This window comes from Thunnus albacares, chromosome 3, assembly GCF_914725855.1.
Source record: "Thunnus albacares chromosome 3, fThuAlb1.1, whole genome shotgun sequence".
NCBI classification, from domain to species: domain Eukaryota; kingdom Metazoa; phylum Chordata; class Actinopteri; order Scombriformes; family Scombridae; genus Thunnus; species Thunnus albacares.
Window position 1 is genome coordinate 14,693,784 of NC_058108.1, and position 20,652 is coordinate 14,714,435.

At 39.2% G+C, this 20,652-nt stretch overlaps 1 protein-coding gene across 1 annotated transcript; it reads right to left on the reverse strand.

Annotated features, from left to right (window-relative positions):
- Positions 1 to 12,282: 12,282 nt before the first annotated feature.
- cxcl18b (chemokine (C-X-C motif) ligand 18b) lies at positions 12,283 to 13,863 on the reverse strand. The gene is made up of 4 exons (XM_044345437.1): positions 13,676 to 13,863; positions 13,329 to 13,440; positions 13,143 to 13,235; positions 12,283 to 12,626 (listed from the first exon to the last, which is right to left on the reverse strand). Exons 1-4 carry the CDS (start codon positions 13,746 to 13,748, stop codon positions 12,566 to 12,568), a joined length of 339 nt encoding a protein of 112 aa, XP_044201372.1. The 5' UTR covers positions 13,749 to 13,863; the 3' UTR covers positions 12,283 to 12,565.
- Between the last annotated feature and the right edge of the window lie 6,789 nt (positions 13,864 to 20,652).

Here is a 20,652-nt window from a genome sequence, read left to right on the forward strand (position 1 = left end):
ACATGTCTGAAACTGCTGCTCTTTCCTTTGGTGTGCCCCAGAGTTCTGTCTTGGGTCCTATACTATTTCATCTGTATACGCTTCCCTTAAGTCATATTATTAGCAAATGTAAAGGTATCTCTTATCACTGTCAAATTTTCAAAATAAAATTTAAAAAGCAAAATGATCTGATCCTGACGGGCCAGAGTGCGAGGTCCCGACCAATGCTGCTTGCAGCTTTAATTCAAACTGGCCTTTGTCTCATCTCATACTGTCTAGTGTTTGTATTTTGTGTGTTTTTAAGATATGTTGTTGCCTGTTCGTTTCTTTTATTGTGTCCTCTATTATACTGTTTTATGGTCTTATTTCTTTAACAGTTTTACTCTTGTGAAGCACTTTGTGACCTTGCTCTGTGAAAGGTGCTATATTAAATAAACTTTACTTTTTACTTTACTTACTTGGTGTTCTGTGACTTTTTCTTGTGCACCGGCACTTCTCACAAGTGGCTGGTACTTGATTGTGGCAAAAAATAAAAAGTCAGACTCAGACCACGTCTGTGTCTTCTGCAGAGCAGAGACAACCACTGCCAAGGGTGTGGTGGAGGCTCTCTTAGTACCACCCCCTTTATACCCCCTTAATCAGGCCCCCGCCACCAGGAACAGTGGTGCCAGCCACAAATGTCTGTCCCTGACTGACTGACTGAATGATGAAGTTACACCATTGGTTCACCGCATGCTGCCGAATGACTGATGTGTTATTTTGAATCTAGCTAGGTAGGAAAATGAAGTACAATTCGGGTGCATTAAAACACAAGCAAGAGAGTAAGAAAAGTTTTATTGCATCCTGTGCTCCTCTTACATCTTACTTCTCATCTTGCTTGTCCTGTCAACACAACCATGATGATGTTGATGGAATGGATAATCAAGCTAACGTTACTGCTAGCACTACTAGCCTGACAGTGTCTAACGATGAGGCTAGAATCGATCAAAGTGTAGCTTCCAAACCCCTTGCCATGAAAAGCACATATTTTGTTATATGGAGTATGGAGGATGGTGGAATACACAAATGGACTACACTAAACTACAGCAGGCTGAGCAGGGGCAACAACTGGTGAGTGAAACATCCATAATGAGTAAATTTTGGATATGAATAAATCAGTCAAAATGTTAGATTAACTGTTGTTTAACTCCATGTTTACCACATCTCAGTAAGCATGGAGTTAAACAACACCTGTCTGTATCAGTGCCTGTGGTGTTGTAGACTGTCTACTTTGTATTTGAATAGGCCTTGGAGTGATGTAGACAGTGGTCTATTTTCTGTTTGGATGGATCTTGTAGTGTTTTACACCGATTTTATGTTTATGTTATTCCCGTGTAAGAAAGACATGGTATTGGCATGCCCCAGTAATTTACTTGTTAAGATGCATTTCACATAACTGCAACATCTGCAGTTCAATTCTGGCAGTGGACCTTTGTTGTAAGTCACCTCTCCATCTCTCTCTCTTAAAAAGAATGGTACTGAGACAGTGCACTTGGCCTGTCGCTGTCTATCGGCAGTGGTGCTGAACCGTTCATCAGTTGATGCACGTAGAGTGCTACATGCTGTCCTCAGTGCTGAAACATTTGAACACGACTGGCAACCTGTTTTCTTTTTTTGTTCTTCAGAACAAGCTCTTCTGACAATGTGGCTTGCTTAAGGCTTGCTTGGCTCAGTGAGTGACAATTTGTGTTATGGATAGGATATATCAGCTATTTTACAGTTGTGAATTTTAAAATGACTTTATCAGAAGGGCCCTTTAAGAATGCTCTGCCCCCTCTGTGCTAAGAGTCTAGCTCCACCCCTGCCTATCTTTTATTCATTGTAGAAATTCAGAATGTACCAATTAATGATTTGCTGATACCGGATACACACATGTGAATAAGGTGAGTACTGATACTTATTTTTTTCAACTTCAAGCACTGCCTGCCAGCAACTATAAAGCTCACTAGTTAACACACTATATATACATTTATTTAACAACACATTGTGATTTTACATTGTCATTACCTTGAGGTTGCCAAGCAACTGGTGGAGACTCAAACTGTTTCCAGTCTTTAAGCAAAGTTAAGCTAACCATTCCGGGCTGTAGCTTCATATTTAACAGACAGACATGAGCGTGATAACAATTTACTTATCCAACTCTCTTCAAGAAAACAGAAAAACATATTTCTTAAAATATTTCCTTAAAGAAGGAGCTCTAGTAATGAATCAAGACTATCGTGTTGTGTTTTGTTGCTTTTTTAGGCAGCTGCAACTGAATAGTACATTTTTGACCTTCTACAATTATCTAGTTAGTTGATCACTCACCTATCATTTAACAGAGAGCATTTCTGCCGACAGCTGTTGGTTTGAATGTGAATGATCATCCAAAGTGGTCAAAAGGAGTTGTTTCTTTAAACACTTTGCCTAAACTTTAAATATCATCCAAGAATGGTTATGACCTGTTGCCCTTTACACCCTCGACTTCACCTTCATCTCTCCCTCTTCTCATTCTTGCTCATTAAAACCTTCCCCATCACACTGGTTCCTCCCCATTAGTTCTCACGCTGGCCTCTGGAACTTTCTCAACTTAAACTCTTAAGTTCTTCCTTTCCCCCCTGTCACTTTATTTTTTTTTATCCTCATTTCTCCCTAACTGTCTCCTGTATTACCCTCCTTCACAGGAGACTCACATCCTCCTGTACCAGTTTTAATTCTTCTTGATCTCGGGGCTGTCTTTTTCTAATTCTCTGGCAGACTTCAGTGCCTGCAGGACAGATTCACACGGACGTCGCTTCAAACTGAAGTCGAGTTCTGTCAGCTTTTTGGATCTTGTAATGTAATATTTGTGCTGCTGTGCATCTTCCTTTTTCATGGAAATGTCTGTTCTCTACATAGGCCTCTAGGCACCTAATGATTTAGTATGTAACAAAATAAAAATGGAATTTTGACAATGCAGTGTCACAAAATGTTAATTGAATGTGTTTGTTCAATAAATTAACATTCAAAGACAGAAACTGGATTTCCATAATATTACACTACTCACTAAATTTACAATTTTTATACCTTTTGATTCAGAAGTCAAGCAGATTTCAATCTATTCAGTCTTATGCTGATTTACATGTTGAAGTCAGGAATGAATTTTGCCTCGTCGCAGAGCAGGAAATTAAAGGTTTATGACACCAAGTTTAAAGCAAAAGTTTTTAAAGTGTGGATAGAGAATGGATAGGGGGATAGATGGATTTGCGCGGTGGTTAATAGTAGATTTCCAACCATTTCAACCCACAGTGGAAAGTGAAAGATTCATTGTATACTGGGGGAAATTTTATGTATTCAGTAACAAAGTTGAAACTGCAATTTTTATGTTTTTATAGATGCATGTTACAGTGCAGGATGAACACAAGAATATCATTTAGTGAGAAATAAAGAAATGAGGTAAAAGTTTAATTATAACAAAGTCTGTTTTTATCTTCACAGGAAGCACAGTCCTATGAATGTGAGCTGCTGTGTCACTCTCCTTGCGGTTGAATTTTCCTTCTGATGCCATACTACACTGGTCACACTGACACAAACAGCTACTGAAAGCCCCCTCACAAGTGCAGAAAGCCCATCAGACGGTCTCAAGTGAGACAATTATAAGTTCTATCCAAAATTTGCCGCCTGTCCGATAGTATACCATGTCAACCCTCGGACAGCCTATGATTGTGCATCACGATTCACACCCATAAACACGCCTTGCGTCGCTGAATAACTAACCATCTGATGTGAGATGACATGTTTTTAGATAAGAACAAATGGGGTCCTGCCCCCTTTTCTTGTGTCCACGGCCCTCTCACTAAACTGTTTAAAGTGCTAAGGGGTTATTTCCAAACGCTGCCATGCGCTTTCAGTGGGAGTGGCGAAAAGGTTAATGAATTCAACACTGTAAGCCACAACTCCCCTTACAGTGGGCACAGCGAGAGGTGGCGGGTGCACGGGGCTTCAACAGCATGCTGATGAAGGCGCAGCAGTAGGGGAGAGTGTCGCTGCCCCCTGAAGGTGGAGATCAGCAGGTGCAAGGCCAGTCAGAGGTAAACTACATTCAACAAAATATCTTTAATTGGATCATTTCCATAGAATTACCTGATTGATTTTATTGTTTAACAATTTTTTGGGATTAGAAATTAAAATGTTTGACTTGATAAATTAGAATGTAGAATTTTCCTTTGCTTTTTTTGAGAGCCATCATATTTTTAAACTTTTAATGATTTGGGGAATTATATGTGAATCAGAACCAGCATGGATGTAGCTTAAGGTATGTGTTGTTTTATGACAATTTTCATAGTAAAGTAGTATGTGCTGTAATTATTTCTGCAAGTAAAAATACCCAAAGTTGCTGATTCCAGCTTTTCAAGTGTGTTTTCAAGGATTTGCTTCTCCATTTCAGATCAGATTAAATGGAATACCTATCGCTCTTTAGTTTGTTGGTCAAACAAAATAAGCAATTTGAAGACTTGACTTTTAGCTCAAGTCTCATCATCATTATTTTGGCATTGAAAACAGTCATTAATTGCAGCATTATTTGGAACATGGATTAGAATTAGAATGAACACTATTGCATTTCAAGATCACACTCAACCCTCTGCCTAGTAATCTTGTCAGTAAGCAGCAGCACATGCAAATTCACCAACAAGCAGTGGAAGATTAGAGGAAAGGAGAGGCTTAGAGAGAGAGAGGAAGAAACTGTTTAAATTTGCCATTGTGTTTCTCTATGCACAAATGTGTGTGTGTGTGTGTGCGTGTGTGTGTGAGAGAGAGAGAGAGAGCAAGAGAGAGAGGCCGGGAGGATTTGTGTGTCTGTGTATTCCTCTGTCTCAGTATCTGAGCTGCATCTCAACAACTTGACAGAGGGCGTCAGTAGCCAGGGACCTGAACCAGTGACCAGAAACAATCCCCAGGCAGGCTGTGTATTTGTGCTTTCCCCTTCATCCATCCATCCCACCCCCCTCCCTCCCTTATAAATCAAAGCCACATGCAGCACAGTGCGCAGCTCTAGAGTCAGCCAGTAGTACATCAGGTGGAAGAAAATCCAATCTATTTGATTGAGATATTATTTGCATAGTATATACTGTGGTTATTACGACTATGATTAAAACAATCATTCCAAATCCACTCTTACGGAAAGCCAGCAGAGCAGAAACCACATTACAGCTGTGATTGGCTGCAGATAACTAGCCATGCGTGACACATACACATACACACACACACACACGCACACAAAAATATCCTTTGGAGACATATCTTTGCTCTGCATCCCATGAGGCCGCATTTTGCGATGTGGCATATGGTTCAGCCTTCGGAGTCACGGGCCAGCGGCTTTGTGTTTACTCAGTAGTTAAGAAGTCCATGGAATCAACGCAGGGGCCAGCTCTGAGTTTTTCTACTCCCTGTGCAGTTACCCCCTTCTGCACTTAAAATGACAAGTGGCGCGTATGCAGCCCCGCGGCTGTGAGTGGAAAGGCGTCCAGATCCAGTCAACACTGAGGGGAGAGGGAGTGAGGGAGCAGTTGGGGTGGATGCACCGTGCTTTATTTATGGAGCCGGAAGCAACCATGACTGACACTCTGGAATAGCAGAGATGTCCATCTCCCCCCACCCCCCCACCACCCCCACCCCCCCCAAGCCTCAGGCTGTCTCACACCCAGGACACTGTCACAAACACACACCTACACACACATCCACACTGTCGAGTGAAAACCTCCTATCTAAATGTCACCTTGGCAGGATTGTTCTGCGCTTGACGACCTTTCTGAGTTTATCTGGAGAACAGTTGAAGTTTCCCAACCTGTAGATGATCAACTAAACTTTAAAACCACTGAGCCTTAAAATCAACATATCTGGAGATACAAGGTTTTGATATGACAACTGTGACCTGAGTGTGGGAAAGTATCAACATGTTCACAGACATGTACACACCCTAAAAAAAAAGAGTAATGGCTATGAAAGTGACAGACACAAGAACAAACTTCCTGACACACTCTCATCCTGTTAGAAGTCTTTTTTTTACATTGCTGTTCTGATTTCGCTTCTTGTCCTGCTACGTTCCACATCGCATGACTTTTTAAAATTTTTTCTATCAAACCGGTGTCCACGCTCGCCCCCGCTGAAGCGGTGAAAGAGCACATGAAAGCTTTTGCTCCAACAGTGCTCCATAAATATTGCACCACACAAAACATGTTTGGCCAATTTACACTTTTTCCTTTGTCTGACAGCTCCATCAACAAGCAGCTGGGTGGTTTCCATTCACATAAATAAAATATCAGGAGAAACAATGTGTATGTTTTTTTTTTAAAGTTTCTCTTTATCTGATTCACGGCATGGATGTGTTGGACTACAGAGAAGCGAGTGACAGCTCTCACATAACTTTGATTTTATCTGTTCGAGCATACAATAGTGCATTTTATTCCATTGGAGACTGTAGCACTGGTGTTTTTTTCACTCACAAAGCTATATATAAACTTCAAAGCAATAGAGAACGACACATAATATCATGGAAATAAAATGCAGAGTCTCCTTTCAGGACTCACATTTGCCGCAGAATGTTTAAAATTTAAAGATGCTTGTCGCAGCTTTTACAAAGTGCCTAACAAATTATTAGCAGCAAGTGTGAGAACATGAAATGCCTCCCCAGATCGAATGCTTATAATAGCGTGGAGATGGTACATCTGTGAAGTGTTTGCTTTGTTGGTGAGAGATCACTTCACAGAGCTTCCATTGGTCTGACAGCCGGGGAGAGCCGTGTAATAAGGGCCTTAACAGCTGAAACACCTAGCAACTGGATGACAGTGCTTTTATACATCATGTTCACTGATCGATAAAGGAAGAAAGCCGACACCTTCTTAAGAGCACCACTTGTCCTGAGACTTTGAAAGGAGTCTGAGAAATGTTGGGGGTTAGAGTGAACGGCTCGGAGGTTCAACAATAGGATTAAAAGCGCTAGCTATTATTTGAGGTCAGATCCAAACGTGATCAGCACTTCGCTCAGACCAGCAACATGTTGAGGATCAGTGTCTATGGGAGCAATTTGATTCAGAGACGCATGAGCTGCGCCTTTGCCTGAAGCAAAGATGATGTTTCTTTTAGCACGCAGTAACTCTCCTTTCATCTGCCGGTTTGTGGCTCGTGGGTTTTACTGTGCAGAGACAGAGCACATGCCCAAGCTTGCATGACAATTACAGTTATACATGCTGAGGTGTGTCTCAACAAGGCTGAGTTGTGAGGTTGTGGGAAAGTGTTAATGCTGGTATATGACAGCATCATAATCATGATCAAATTCATTCATGCATTTGCCTGACAGATTTTTTTTGAGCCTCAAGTCAAGACAGATTACACATTTGTTTAGAGTCTGCCCACCATACAACACCCTCTGTCCTTAGACCCTCAATCCAGCTGAGGAAAAACCTCACAAAATAACCTTTAACAGGGAGAAAAACCTCAGGAGGAGCAAGAGAGGAGGGATCCTTCTTCTAGGATGGACAGACATGTTGATTTACAGTACGGAGAAACACAATGATCATATTAAGTAAATAAAATGCAAACATATAAAATTATGTAAATGCCAAGTGTAAAGAGGGTTCCAGGCAGAGTGCAACAGTGTCATACCATGGCTGCCTCTCATAGTGCAATGTGTGTGTGTGGGTGTTTGTGTGTGTGTGTGTGTGTGTATTCTCAACCGAAGAGAGCTTGAATGTAAGTGTATCATTTTCAGCTGTTAAGTTGCACATGACAACTCAACACTCTGGCACCTCCACATGGCAGCAGGAGGTAACTGCTTGATGTTTGCAGACTTCAAAACCCCAAAGCATGCACTGTGATCACTGAACACCCACAATACCTCACTTCTACATGTCTTTAAAAGAATGCCATTAATAGCACAGGACACATCTGCTGCATCTCAGTTAGCGAGGATGGAATTACTTATAATAATATTAATAAATAAGATGATATATAAATGTATGATGTATGTGTTTACGATCACTTTTTTTTTACGTAATCAAAGGTCCACATTTAGTTCTCGCGATGGCACCAGAGCCAGCTCCATATGTTGAATGAAGACCATGAGATGTGGCTGAAAGCTCAGTAAGCCTTAAAAACAGTAGTTTAAACACAAAACAAACAAACAAAACAAAAACTTAAATTCCGTGTACTACCTTTTTCCAGAGCTTTCAACCACATCTCGCAGTCTTCATAAGTGGCCACCAACCTGTTATCACATGACTGAAGTTTACATAACAACCAAGCCATTGCCATGCAAACTCTATTCACTGAGGAAGATGAAAAGATGGAGGAGAAAGTTTTATTTGTCCAATTTAGAAAGCCAATTAGTGAACCTTTGACCTTAGATTCACATGTACATAAAGTAATATTGCATACATTGTAATATGGTATTGTACACTATAGAGACCTGTGTGATGCAGAGCTATATAATTAAAACTTGACTTTATCACAGCCTGGAAGAGGGTTTTCTCATTAGGTTGGAAAAGTGTCAGCAGCTGGCTCAGGTTTATGTTTTTCCAGCCTTGCTCTGCTCTTTAAGGGTTTTCTGTTTATTGTCTTGAGGCAGAGTAGTGAACAAGCACTGCTAAAGGTCTGTGAACAGGCTGCCAGTGGCTCAGTGTGCAGAAGACCCTTCTGTTTGGACCCAAGAGACTCTGGTACCATGTAGCTTATATTTTAGCATATGTTTGTTGTGTTTATGTCTGTATGAGAGAGAGAGTGTGTGTGTGTGTGTGTGTGTGTAAGGCCAGACAGGGCGAGCACAGCCTCAGGACCCAGAGAAGGAGTGTGCTTATCGAGGATCTATTCTTTCCCACACTCCCGTGCTCCAACCCAGACCAGGCCTGTTTTGATTTCCCCGGAGTGAGGCAGCAGCTCTGATATTCTCCAGCAAAGTTTATCTCTTAAGCAAAGTTAATGGTCAAAAATCAAGATGTGTTGGCTCAGCCGATCACTCAGAGGAAGCTGGCTCAGCTGAGAGGCAGAGCGGGCTTCGGCCAATCGATAACCCACTTAGCATTACCACGTTAGCATTCATCGACACACAGGCGGGGGATAAATGTACTGCCTTTATTTGGGATAAGCACAAAATGTTGAAGCCATTCTGTACATCATCTTATCATTCAATGTTTCGCCTTTTATCAGCTGAGAAGTGATTCTTGTCATCTGCAATATAGGTTGAACAATAAACTAAAAGGCAACCTATTTAAAATTCAACTGAAATTAAAACATTTTTTAGGTGTCTTTGGTGTTTGTTTGGTCAGAATTCTTATTGCTAGGAATTTTACCAGACTACCTCTTGCTCTGAGTTTTCATGATCTGGTCAGTCACCATCACCAAAACTCAGCAAGTGTTGAAATTAGGGCTACAACTAACGATTATTTTCAATCAGTTGATTATTTTCTTTCGATTAATCGATTAATTGTTTAGTCTATAAAATGTCAGAAAATAGTGAAAAATAACTATTACTGTTTCCCAAAGCCCAAGATGCAACCTAAAATGTCTTGTTTTGTCCCAACCAACAGTCCTCAACCCAAAGATATTCAGTTAACTGTCATAGACGACTAAAGAAAACATTTGATTATCAAAATTGTTGGTGATTAATTTTCTGTCAGTCGACTAATTGATTAATCGACTAATCATTCAAGTTCTAGTTGAAATAACATGAACAGAAAGGCATGTGTATAGGAAATCAGTGTTAACATTAGTAAGCTATTCCAGCTAGCTTCCACTTTCTTCAAATTGGAGCCTCCACATACTGAGTTCATGTCACCATAATTATTATCAGCCAAGTGGGAAAAACTGTAAACCTCAACTTCCATGTTATAATTTTAAATAAGACATAGCGGGAATTTCAGACAGCAACAATATCTCCCACTTGGTGAAAAAAAACTAGCGTCAATAATTGGCAGCAGTACTGAAAAGTGTCCTCCACTGGTGGTTACATCTAAATTCTGATACAGAATCAATTCAGCTAATCTTTTCGTATCTGCTTTCACTTGTTAACAACCTGCTACAAGTAAGAACTACAACAAAAGTAGCTAATTTAGACTTTATTGGCTGTCACTAGTTTTTCCTGTTCTCACTGTTCTACCCTATTGCATGAATGTAGCAGAAGCTAGTTAGCCTAGCTTCCCATCTTACACTTCACAAATGAAATACAAACTTAAAAGCATGATGGGTCCTCCTAAATATTGAATGTTGTAAATGCAGCTTAAAATTGCTAATGATTGATAGACGTTGCTATGTGAACTTGTATCAACATACATAGGTTATACAGTATGATATTCTCTTGTTATATACCTCAGAAGTTGACAGTGCGTTTTCTAGCAAAGCCAGCCCTTAAAGGACAGGACAGTCAGGAGCCCAAATGAACACTGAAACATGTTTTTCTTGCTGTAATCATTCCTCCTGTTCACACTGACCATTAGAAGATCCCTTCATAATGCACTTACAATGGAAGTGATGGAGGACAAAATCCACAGTCCTCCTTCTGTGCAAAAATGTATTTAAAAGTTTATCTGAAGCTAATATGAAGCTTTAGACATCCAAATGAGTCAAATCAAGTAGATATCTTTTTTAGTGCTAAATTCCCTCTTTTTGTTGCCCTCTTTGCATAGTAATGCATTTAGAGTAACCATATTTTATTGTGAACAACATACACTTTTTATTCAGTCACTTGTTTAGAACATATTACACATATTACAAAGTAGCCTTGAGCAATGGATGGTACTCAAAAAAGTATTCATTATTTTTTGTGTGTGTTTTTGTTATTACTGCAAACACAAAGAGCAGAGAAATACATCTTTAATAATAATAAGTAACACCATGTTACTTTTGTCCCTCTCATCTCTGTCAATTTTACCCTGGCTAGCACCAAAGATAGGTTTGCATGATAAATTAAACCTTCACTGATACTTAGCCTACAGATAGGTCTAACAGATGATATACATTTACAATCACCAACAAACGAAAATTACTTTAAAAACAGAAAACATTTCTGCTTTGTGTTTTTTACTTACTGAGAAAAAAACAGTAGAACAGGCAAAACTGAACGGATCAGGCTGATTTTCGGTTGCAGACTCAATGGTGCCCGACTGTCCCTGACCTCTGTCTTATAAGAGAAAAGGTCAGTGTTGCAATTGTTCCCACGATGCTTTCACCCTGGCCCTCCCCTACTTGATATGACTCAGACTGCTGAAGCCTCAAATAAATTACAGATCAACTTTTAAATGCATTTTTGCACAAAATGACTGTGTGGACACACTGTGACTTTGGCCTCCATGAATTACATTGTAAGTGTATTTGAAGAGGATCTTTTAATAGTCAGTATGAACAGGAGGAATGATTACAGTGAGGAAAACCTCTTTCACTGTTCATATGGACACCTGACTGTTGTTTTAGGACAGATTTGAAAAATTGCCTTAAATGTCACACACTGGAACACCCACCCAGAGGTTTGAAGCTTAGACACTGTTTACACAAATATGTTCAAAAACAGTTTTATCCATTTATCTGCTTTTACAGTTTCATTTTTGAATCATTTTAGTTTATGTTTCCTTACACAAAAAGTGATCATTCAAATTTTACTTTGACTTTAGGATTATTTACTAATTGCCTCATGACTCAAGTATTAAAAACTTTCGCAGTTGTCACTCATCAATTTTCACCTCAGTCAACAGAGTCACGAGGTGCTTCAAGAAACTGTCTCTACTCTGTCATCCAGCCTGCAGCTGCTGCAAACAGCTGTGGTCAAATTTTCTCATGGGCATCATTTAATTGTTATCATGCAAAGCCCCTTCTCCCTGAGGAGGGAGTGGTTTTCTATGATAACAATTAATTTGTCGCTCCCTGCAACAAAGTCACTTCAGTGTCCTCAAGTGCCAGCTGTGTCTTCGCTGCAGAATAATAACTGTTTTTATTGTGATATTGTGTGACTGCTCAGCTGCAGAAATGTTGGTGGTGAGCCGCAGGTTTCATTAGGAGAGTTAAGAAATGCCAGTTGGAAACAGATGGTTCACAGGATTCCAACTTATTTCCTTAATAAGGAATTTAAATTTGATTTCTTTTTCCTTGGGAGCTGGGATTAAAAACTAAAACAGAGAGCAAGGAGTTTTATCAAAAAACAATTTTATTTGCTTAGATTCTGATATTTGTGAGAACACAAAGACATTTTTAACAATAAATAAATCTGTATAAATAATAGTGATGTCAAGAAAAAAAATAGAGATATGTGCATTTCAACAGTGGTCCCCTTATTCAGACTTGCTGCTATAGAACTTGAATAACTTCTCCTCTGTAATCCATTCTCTCCCCTTCCTGCCTGATAGTTGTTAATCATTTCTCCTCCCACCACTCTTCTCTTCCTCGCCGTCATTTCCCAATACTCTCCGGTGCAGGAGTTCAGTGCAAGCTTTGCTCTCAGCATTCCTCAGCTTGTCTGCTTCAGTCTTCATGTGACCTCCGGGACTGGGGTCCGGATAACTTTCCTCCCCACTCAGGCCTCCCAGCCAGCTCTCCCCCGCTTGTTCTTTCACTCTGATTTTCTTTTTTTGTCAATACACTCCATCTTACGGCTCTCGTCTTTGTTTATCCTTGAAAGAGGAAGAAAAACTGGGATTAGGCCAGAGGACTAATACAAAACATCTGGAGGTTTGTGCAATGAGTCACATGATAATGTTGGATGCAATTTGTTTAGCCAAGGCTTTTGTAATAAAGCCCAATATATTCGCAGAAAGGTTTCTGTCTCATTTACTTAGTATTTTCTGCAGAGTGAACTGGGAATTGTATCAATTTTTCCAGGCAGGGTTTTGGCTCTGCAAAATGTGTTCTGGTGCTAGATCTTGAGGCCAAATCAAACATGTTTAAGTGGTGTAATTTTTCTGCCCTGACTTGCAGTGAAAGTTGTGAGAAATCCAAATGTTGCTTGAAGATTCGGTTGATAAAAGTAGCTTAGATGCAATTCATTACTGTTTTGAAAAGGCTTGAATTTATGTGCAGATTTAGTGGGAGTTTATATGTAGCTTTTAAAAAATGATACTACATTTTACTACTTCCACAGTTAGTCAAGTTGAGGATGTTATTGTCGTGTGACAGCTGTGTTGTCTTACCTTTCCCAGCACCTCAAAAAAGCCTTGGCCATCTTTCCCACAGTGTTTATGCAGATTTGTTCAGTGGAGTTGTTTCCGTTGGTCCTGGTTACACTGAGGAGTCACAAACAAGAAATAAAAATCAGAACCAAAGTCGACAAGAATCATGAGATTAAAAATCTTTTAAAGCTTCATGTATTCACGTACATGAATTCAGTTCTATCACATCCAGGCCGCTTTTCAAGGACTTGGAAATCTGATATATCTTTGGTGTACTTGATTGTGGTTTCACATGAGCATCGTCCAGGGAAGTCGTGAGCTGCAGGGGAAAGTTTTTAGAAAGCCATTAGAGTTGCATCCTCAACAACAGGAGCAAGTCATTTAGTCAAACACAGAGACAACATGTAACCGCAGCAGCACCATGACAATGCATTACGGTACAACTGAATAATGCATCTTAAACTTTTAATCCTTCGCTAAATTTTTTATCGTTATTGTATCACACATCCTGTAAACATGCCATTCTAACCACAACAATCTGCACTTAAACTCACCTTGATAGAGCTCTATGCAAACTGCAGCCACAACAGCCAGAAGGAGAGTGCAGCTTTTATGTGACAAAGCCATTCTTCTGAAGAGATACAAAGTCCAGAGATTCCCCGGAGTAGAGAGTGAGAGTGAGAGCTGATTCTGAGATCCACTTGAAGTGAGGAGAGAGGAGTGAAGAACTGCTGCGAGCCTCTTCCCTTTTTATACTGAGCAGAGTGGGTTTTCCCAGTCCATGCTTTTTCCCGTCAGGCCAAACCTGCAGCTCTGGAATTTCCACACTCACTTCGGACACTCACAGATTGGAATGTGTTCAGCACTCATTTCACAGCCGGAAAGAGAAGAAAAGGGAAAGGGAAAACTATGCATTGTTTAAATGGATTCCTGACTTAATTAGTTTGCGGTAGTAAGTCACAGATTTAAAAAATGATTCAACGACATGCTGAGATGATTCATTGTGACACACCTCGTCTAGGCATGTCTGGGCAAATCAAACCTTAAATAAATTGTCTTGTCAGTCAGACAACAGTACGGTACAATGTCAGTACAGCTGCACCATGCTGACTTTGATAGATGTTCTCCTGCTAGGAAGTGAAGCTTTATGATGTCAAGGTTAGCTGTTATCAAACAAGAAGAGATGGGAACTTCAGATTGCTTTTGTAACAGTGCAATGTACTGTGCAGTTTTTCGAGTGTGTCTTAAAACAACAATCAGGTGTCCATATGAACAGTGAAAGAGGTTTTCGTCACTGTAATCATTCCTCCTGTTTATACTGGCTATTAAAAGATCCCCTTCAAATGTGATTTCAATGTAAGTGATGGAGGCCAAAATCCACAGTGTGTCCACACAGTCATTTAAAAGTTGATGTTAAGCTTACATGAGGCTCCAGCAGTCTGAGTTAGTCATATCAAGTGGATATCTGCCACATTCACAGTCTTTTTAGCATCAAATTCCCTCTTTGTTCCCTCGGACAGTGTTTCCCTGTTGAGCTGCGGTGGAAGTATAGTAACAAAAAGAGGGACTTTGACACTAAAAAGACTGTAATGTTGAAATATATCTACTTGATTTGACTCATTTGGATGGTTGAAGCTTCATATTAGCTTCAGATAAACTTTTAAATACATTTTTGCACAGGAGGACTGTGGATTTTGTCCTCCATCACTTACATTGTAAGTGCATTATGAAGGGATCTTCTAATGGCCAGTGTGAACAGGAGGAATGATTACAGCAAGAAAAATATTCAGTGTTCATTTGGGCTCCTGACTGTTGTTTTAAGACACACTTGAAATATTGTGACGCCGTCACTTTACTAAGTCTGTAATTACTAAGAGCAGTTACTGTATGAAATAAGGCTGTAGTGTTTATTTACTGTGCACAGATGAAAAATCATATCTGATATTATGGTTGCCCTTATTAGCTTCTTGTTGTTCTGAATAATCTGTGAATCTATGAACTGTAAGCTGACTGAAAACAGAGGACATCTTTCTCTTTCTGTTCTCTGTAATTCATACTTTAACATTCCTCACATGTGATAACATTTACTGGAACCCACAAAAACATGACACACTCAGCTGTAACGGTGGGTGAGGGGGGAAGGGGTGCTGGACTCTGTATATGCACTGGGTGGGAGTAGGACAGTAGACAGGCCAGACCAGCACCTGTTTTACAGTACATACTGAAACAAGTTTGCTTGCAAAGCGAGTTCATGCTGCAGCAAGTATCCTCTTCATGACTGAACAACCCACAGCATGGGTGAAGAATTCACTCTCCCATAGCCCACATGGGAAATTCATTTCACAATAGATAACACATGTCAAGACACATGCTACCTGCAAAAAAATACCTCAATCAAAGAAGAAATCAAAAAAATCAAAGCATGTATATACATCTCAATTGCAAACACAAAGCTTTCTTTCTTTCAGACAAATAGACCTTCGTTAGAGCTTTAGCCATACCAAACAAACCACAAGCAGTCATCAATTATCAGTTAGCAACCTGAGGCAAGATAAGATAACACACCTTGTAGGATGACACACTTAAGACTATTACACATGTGAATATACAAAAACATTGGTTGCCAAATCATCATTATTAACAGGATTATCCATAGTAAACCAAGGAGGTCACTGAGACAGCTGCATGTCCTATCAGGACAAGCAGGTTATATTATAGCATAAATTATGAATGTATGAATCCAGAAAAGTTTCCTTTGGCAAAGTTTTTTCATCAAGAGAAAAACAAAATGAACATCTGGGTTTTGTTACAGAAGTAAAAAAACATTTAATTCATACAAATCCAAACCGGAACATGACCTTGCTCAAAAGTGTGATGTGCTGTTTACTCTACATGTATATACATGAGTGCAGAATTTTAAAAAAGCAATGATATATTTATTAAATATTAAATTCACCTTATACATTAAATATATTTATTTAAATATTTTAGCTGTTTTTGACAAACATCATTTGCAACCTTACATCACTGCTCAACAGTAGAGGCCAGTCAAATGGCTGCAACTATAGGACTTAGAATATTAGGAGGTGGAGCACTGAATGGCGTTTTTAGACAGCAGAGTTTAGAGCTATAAAGTTGAGTGGATGGACATCATGGATAAGAAAGAAATTAACAGCTACCATTATGCACAGCTGTAATGATAGCTGTAGTTTTTGTATGCTAACAGACTGTATGCTAACAACTGTTTTAACTTTGTTAAAACCACAAAGGTTTGAGTTAGCATAGTGCTGTAGTACACATTCACTTATCTGCACAGTAAGAAGCCTGGTTCCAGAGTTATATATCATTATGCGCATATCCAGTTTGTTCAGAGATTCAAATAACATGTGGTGTTGTGCTCACTCACTGTTGGATGTTTTCTTGAATGGAGAAACAGACGACCAGTGAGAGTTTAGTAAGCAGGATTAAGAAATAGGACATCAACTTTCTACATAGCTAGCTGCCTATCTACATTCATGAGAAATAGCAAGTACTAGGCTGCATGCGAAATCACTCCCTCACTCACTCATTACTCCCTATATAATAGACACTAAGCAGTAAATTGAGATTTTAGACACACAAGTTTAGCATGTCTAAAATGCACTGCGTTGCGTTGTGGGACTGTTAGTAGATGCCATGGACACTACTTTTTCATTCAGTTGGGGAACTTTTGGATAAATTCACACACTCTAATAAACTGTTGGAGGGTAAATATAGTGCACTATATTGTAAATAAGAAGTAATTTTGGACAGAGTCATAGTGATAGCCAACCAGGCCGATGAATTAAAGCCACTATGAGAGCTTATATTGAGTCACAGAGGCAAGTGGAACAGAGGCTACACTAGAGGCAGCTGATGATATTGTCCTCTTAGGGGAATAGTCAATAGACCTACCCCAAAAACACAATGCTGTACACAAAAATGCAGTGCTTAAAGGTGCCCACATGTTTAATGCACTTCCTTGATAATAGCACATTTGAAATGCCAGTTTTTTAAACATTTAAAATCTCACATTGTTAACATCCATGTTTACTTGCTAGCAGTCTTCTTCTCTCCTGCCTTTGTTGGGCCCATTGCTACACTTCTTACCACCACCAACTGTCGATGAGTGGATTAGTGTGAAACCAGTGTATATTGCGTTAACTGTGTGTACACATCCATGTGTGTCTTTGTGTGTTTGCAAAATACTAACAAAACAGGGCCCCATTCAAAACATTGCTCCATAGAACCACTGATGGTCTTAAACTCCACAGGGTACCTTTAAGGCATCTGATTAACAGATTTTATTACAAGGGCATTTTTCAGACGTAGCTCACATTCTTTTTGTAGCAGGAAAAAGAAAATGTTGACAGAGAGTTTTTGCCCAATCTAGGTTGATTTTAGAGACAGTTTTGTTGGATTTTTGCACTGGCTTATTTCTGTGGTTGGGTGCTCACCTGTAAACAAAAGGAGGATGGGTCAACACATTATTGGCCAAGAGAGTCATCTGAGAACAGCAAATGTCAGCATTTCATAACAACATCTTTAATCACATAAGGGTGAGGAGACTTTTGCAAGCTGCACTCTGACCACTGAAACTCTCAAACCAAAACAAAAGGACTCAGTACAGCAAATCCTTTGGTTTACCAACTGAGCTGCAGTCATATCGATGCAGAAGAGGTCAGGCGGCTGATTCTGTCTTCCCAGCTGTGTCCCGCTGTCCAACCGAGTGACTGACTGCAGCAAAAAAGCAAATGATGGTACTGTTATTTTTCTCAGTAACATATTACTTTCTCAATAGATGTGCCATCTACATGCTCCCACTAGCTCAGATTATGGGAAACAATAAAATATGCTACCACAGTTATGCAGATGACACACAAATTTACATAACCATGCCACCAGGGGAATATGGTCTAATACAAGCACTGAGTAAGGGCATTGAACAAATCAGTGATTGGATGTGCCAGAATTTTCTTTAGTTAAACAGAGACAAAACTGAAGTAATTGTTTTTGGAGCCAAGGAAGAATGTTTAAAAGTCAGCTTCAATCAGTAATGTTAAAAACTACAAACCAAGCCAGAAATTTTCGTGTAGTCATGGACTCAGACCTGAATTTCAACAGCCACATTAAGACAATTACAAAGTCAGCCTACTATCACCTGAAGAATATATTAAGAATTAAAGGACTTATGTCTCAGCAGGATTTGGAAATGTCCATGAATTTATTTTCAGTAGACTTGACTACTGTAACGCTGTCTCACAGGTCTCCCTAAAAAAATCGATCAGACAGTTGCAGCTGATTCAGAGCGCTGCTGCTCGAGTCCTCACTAAGACCAAGAAAGTGGATCATATAACTCCAGTTCTCAGATCTTTACACTGGCTTCCTGTCTGTCAAAAAATTAACTTTAAGATATTGCTGTTGGTTTATAAAGCACTAAATGGTTTAGGGCCAAAATACATCTCTGATCTGCTGCTACATTATGAACCGTCCAGACCTCACAGGTCGTCTGGGACAGGTCTGCTTCCTGTCCTCAGACAGAAACTTTTTTTTATGCTCCACATATCTGGAACAAACTCCCAGAAAACTGTAGATCTGCTCTGACTCTCAGTTCTTTTAAATCGCAGCTGAAGACTTTTCTGTTTGCCGCTGCCTTTCATTAAACCACATTGAAGGTTAATATTTTACACTGCACTGTTACTTTTATTCTCTTGTTTTATCTGTCTTATTCCCTTTTTAGCTTCTTTTATTTTTCCAAATTTAACACTTTTTAATTGTTTTTATATGTCTTTTTACTTGTGTTGCTTTTATATTCTGTTTTAATGCCTTTTATGCTCTATGTAAAGCAGTTTGAATTGCCTTGTTGTTGAAATGTGCTATACAAATAAACTTGCCATGCCTTGCCTTCTGCTGGATCTTAAATTATTTGGCTCTCACTCAACTCTGTTGTTGTTGCAATTTCTTAGTTGATGATAGAATACAATGAGAGGCATACTGTAATTGCCTATTTTTTATCAACAACTTTATTTCAAAGCCAATATGATTGTACTGCGCATTACAGGCCAGTAGTTCCTCAGTTCAACACATTTAAATTTTATGTGTCTATTGAAAGCATCACAGTCTCCCTGTGGGAAGAATTGGATGTGAAGAGCTGTTCTCTGACTCTGAGCTTGTAAACCTGCAAACATAGAAGGAATACAAGTTACTATAGGACATTATTGACTTCTCAAACAACTAATTTCATCAAGGACTTTATCATTTTAATGCTTGATGATTGATAGTATTTCCAGTGTTATTTACATCCAAAGAGTAGTGTCATTTCATACAGATTGCCTAACAGTGACTTAATATGTTTATTCAGTGAACATAGAGGCAAGCCTGAAGGCAAGAATGGTTGCATGTGTCCTGTTTGACTTGGAACAAACATTTTATGATCCAAATGATTAAAGACAACAAAACAGTCACCACTAGGCCTAAACGATGCCAAGTGAAGGCAATGATCCATAAAGTAATCTGCAACACAGCTCTATCCAGCAGGTCTCTTAATCAAATAAAGGTACGCCGGGAATAAACAACATGGACACAATTGTACATTCACCAGCACACAATGATGTGCACCAGATTTTATTTTCAGTTTGCAGCAGCTGCACTGTGAAGGAAAGAACTACATCAGAAGCCAATACATTTTATTTATTTTGTCAAATTACATAAAACATACATCATGATTGAATGACTTTTAAAATAAAATGAGTCTTGTTTCAACAGAGCCCAGTGGGACTTTTAGACTTGCTGTAGGAGAAAAAGGACAGGTGTAAAGTAAGTTTAGGTGTTATCAGTTCCAGGCGCCTGGTATTACACATGCTGTCTTATATAAAACATTATTGATGTTATTAGTTCAAACTGTCCTTTTCCCACCATGCCAAGTCAAAATGTCTGCTGTGAAACTAGTTTACTGCTGGTAGCCAGCTCTTAATACCAATTTTCTTTTTCTTTTTTTACTTTTGTATATAATTGTTTTAGTTATTTATGCATTTCTTTATTCATTCTCATCAAAACCATCCCCCCTAGCACACAAACAAACATAAACCTTTGCACTGCAAGACTAGTGGTCCTCAAATATGGGAACAATTCTGAAGAGTTATACCATCTGTTTAAAGTTAAAATATTTTCCATTCACTTAAAGCTGCACTAATCACTACTTTTATATTAACGATGGCTCAAATGAGTGTTTGGGTGAAATGTGAAAGGAGTCATAGACAATTATCACCAACTCTGTAGTTCATTTGTTTTAGCATCTTTCAGTAACTTTTGGTTCAGTCTTACTGCTCTCATGAACCTTCCAGAAACATGGGAATTCATCCATGCAACAACCTGAACATTTCCTGTTTTTTTCCTCTCTACATGTCCATACTGGAGCCTGCAGCTTGCAGCTATAATCCCAGTATATGTTCAATTAGTCTTTATTGTTCAATTATTGTTTTTCAGGCTGGGGATTTGTAGTTTGCAAGATTGA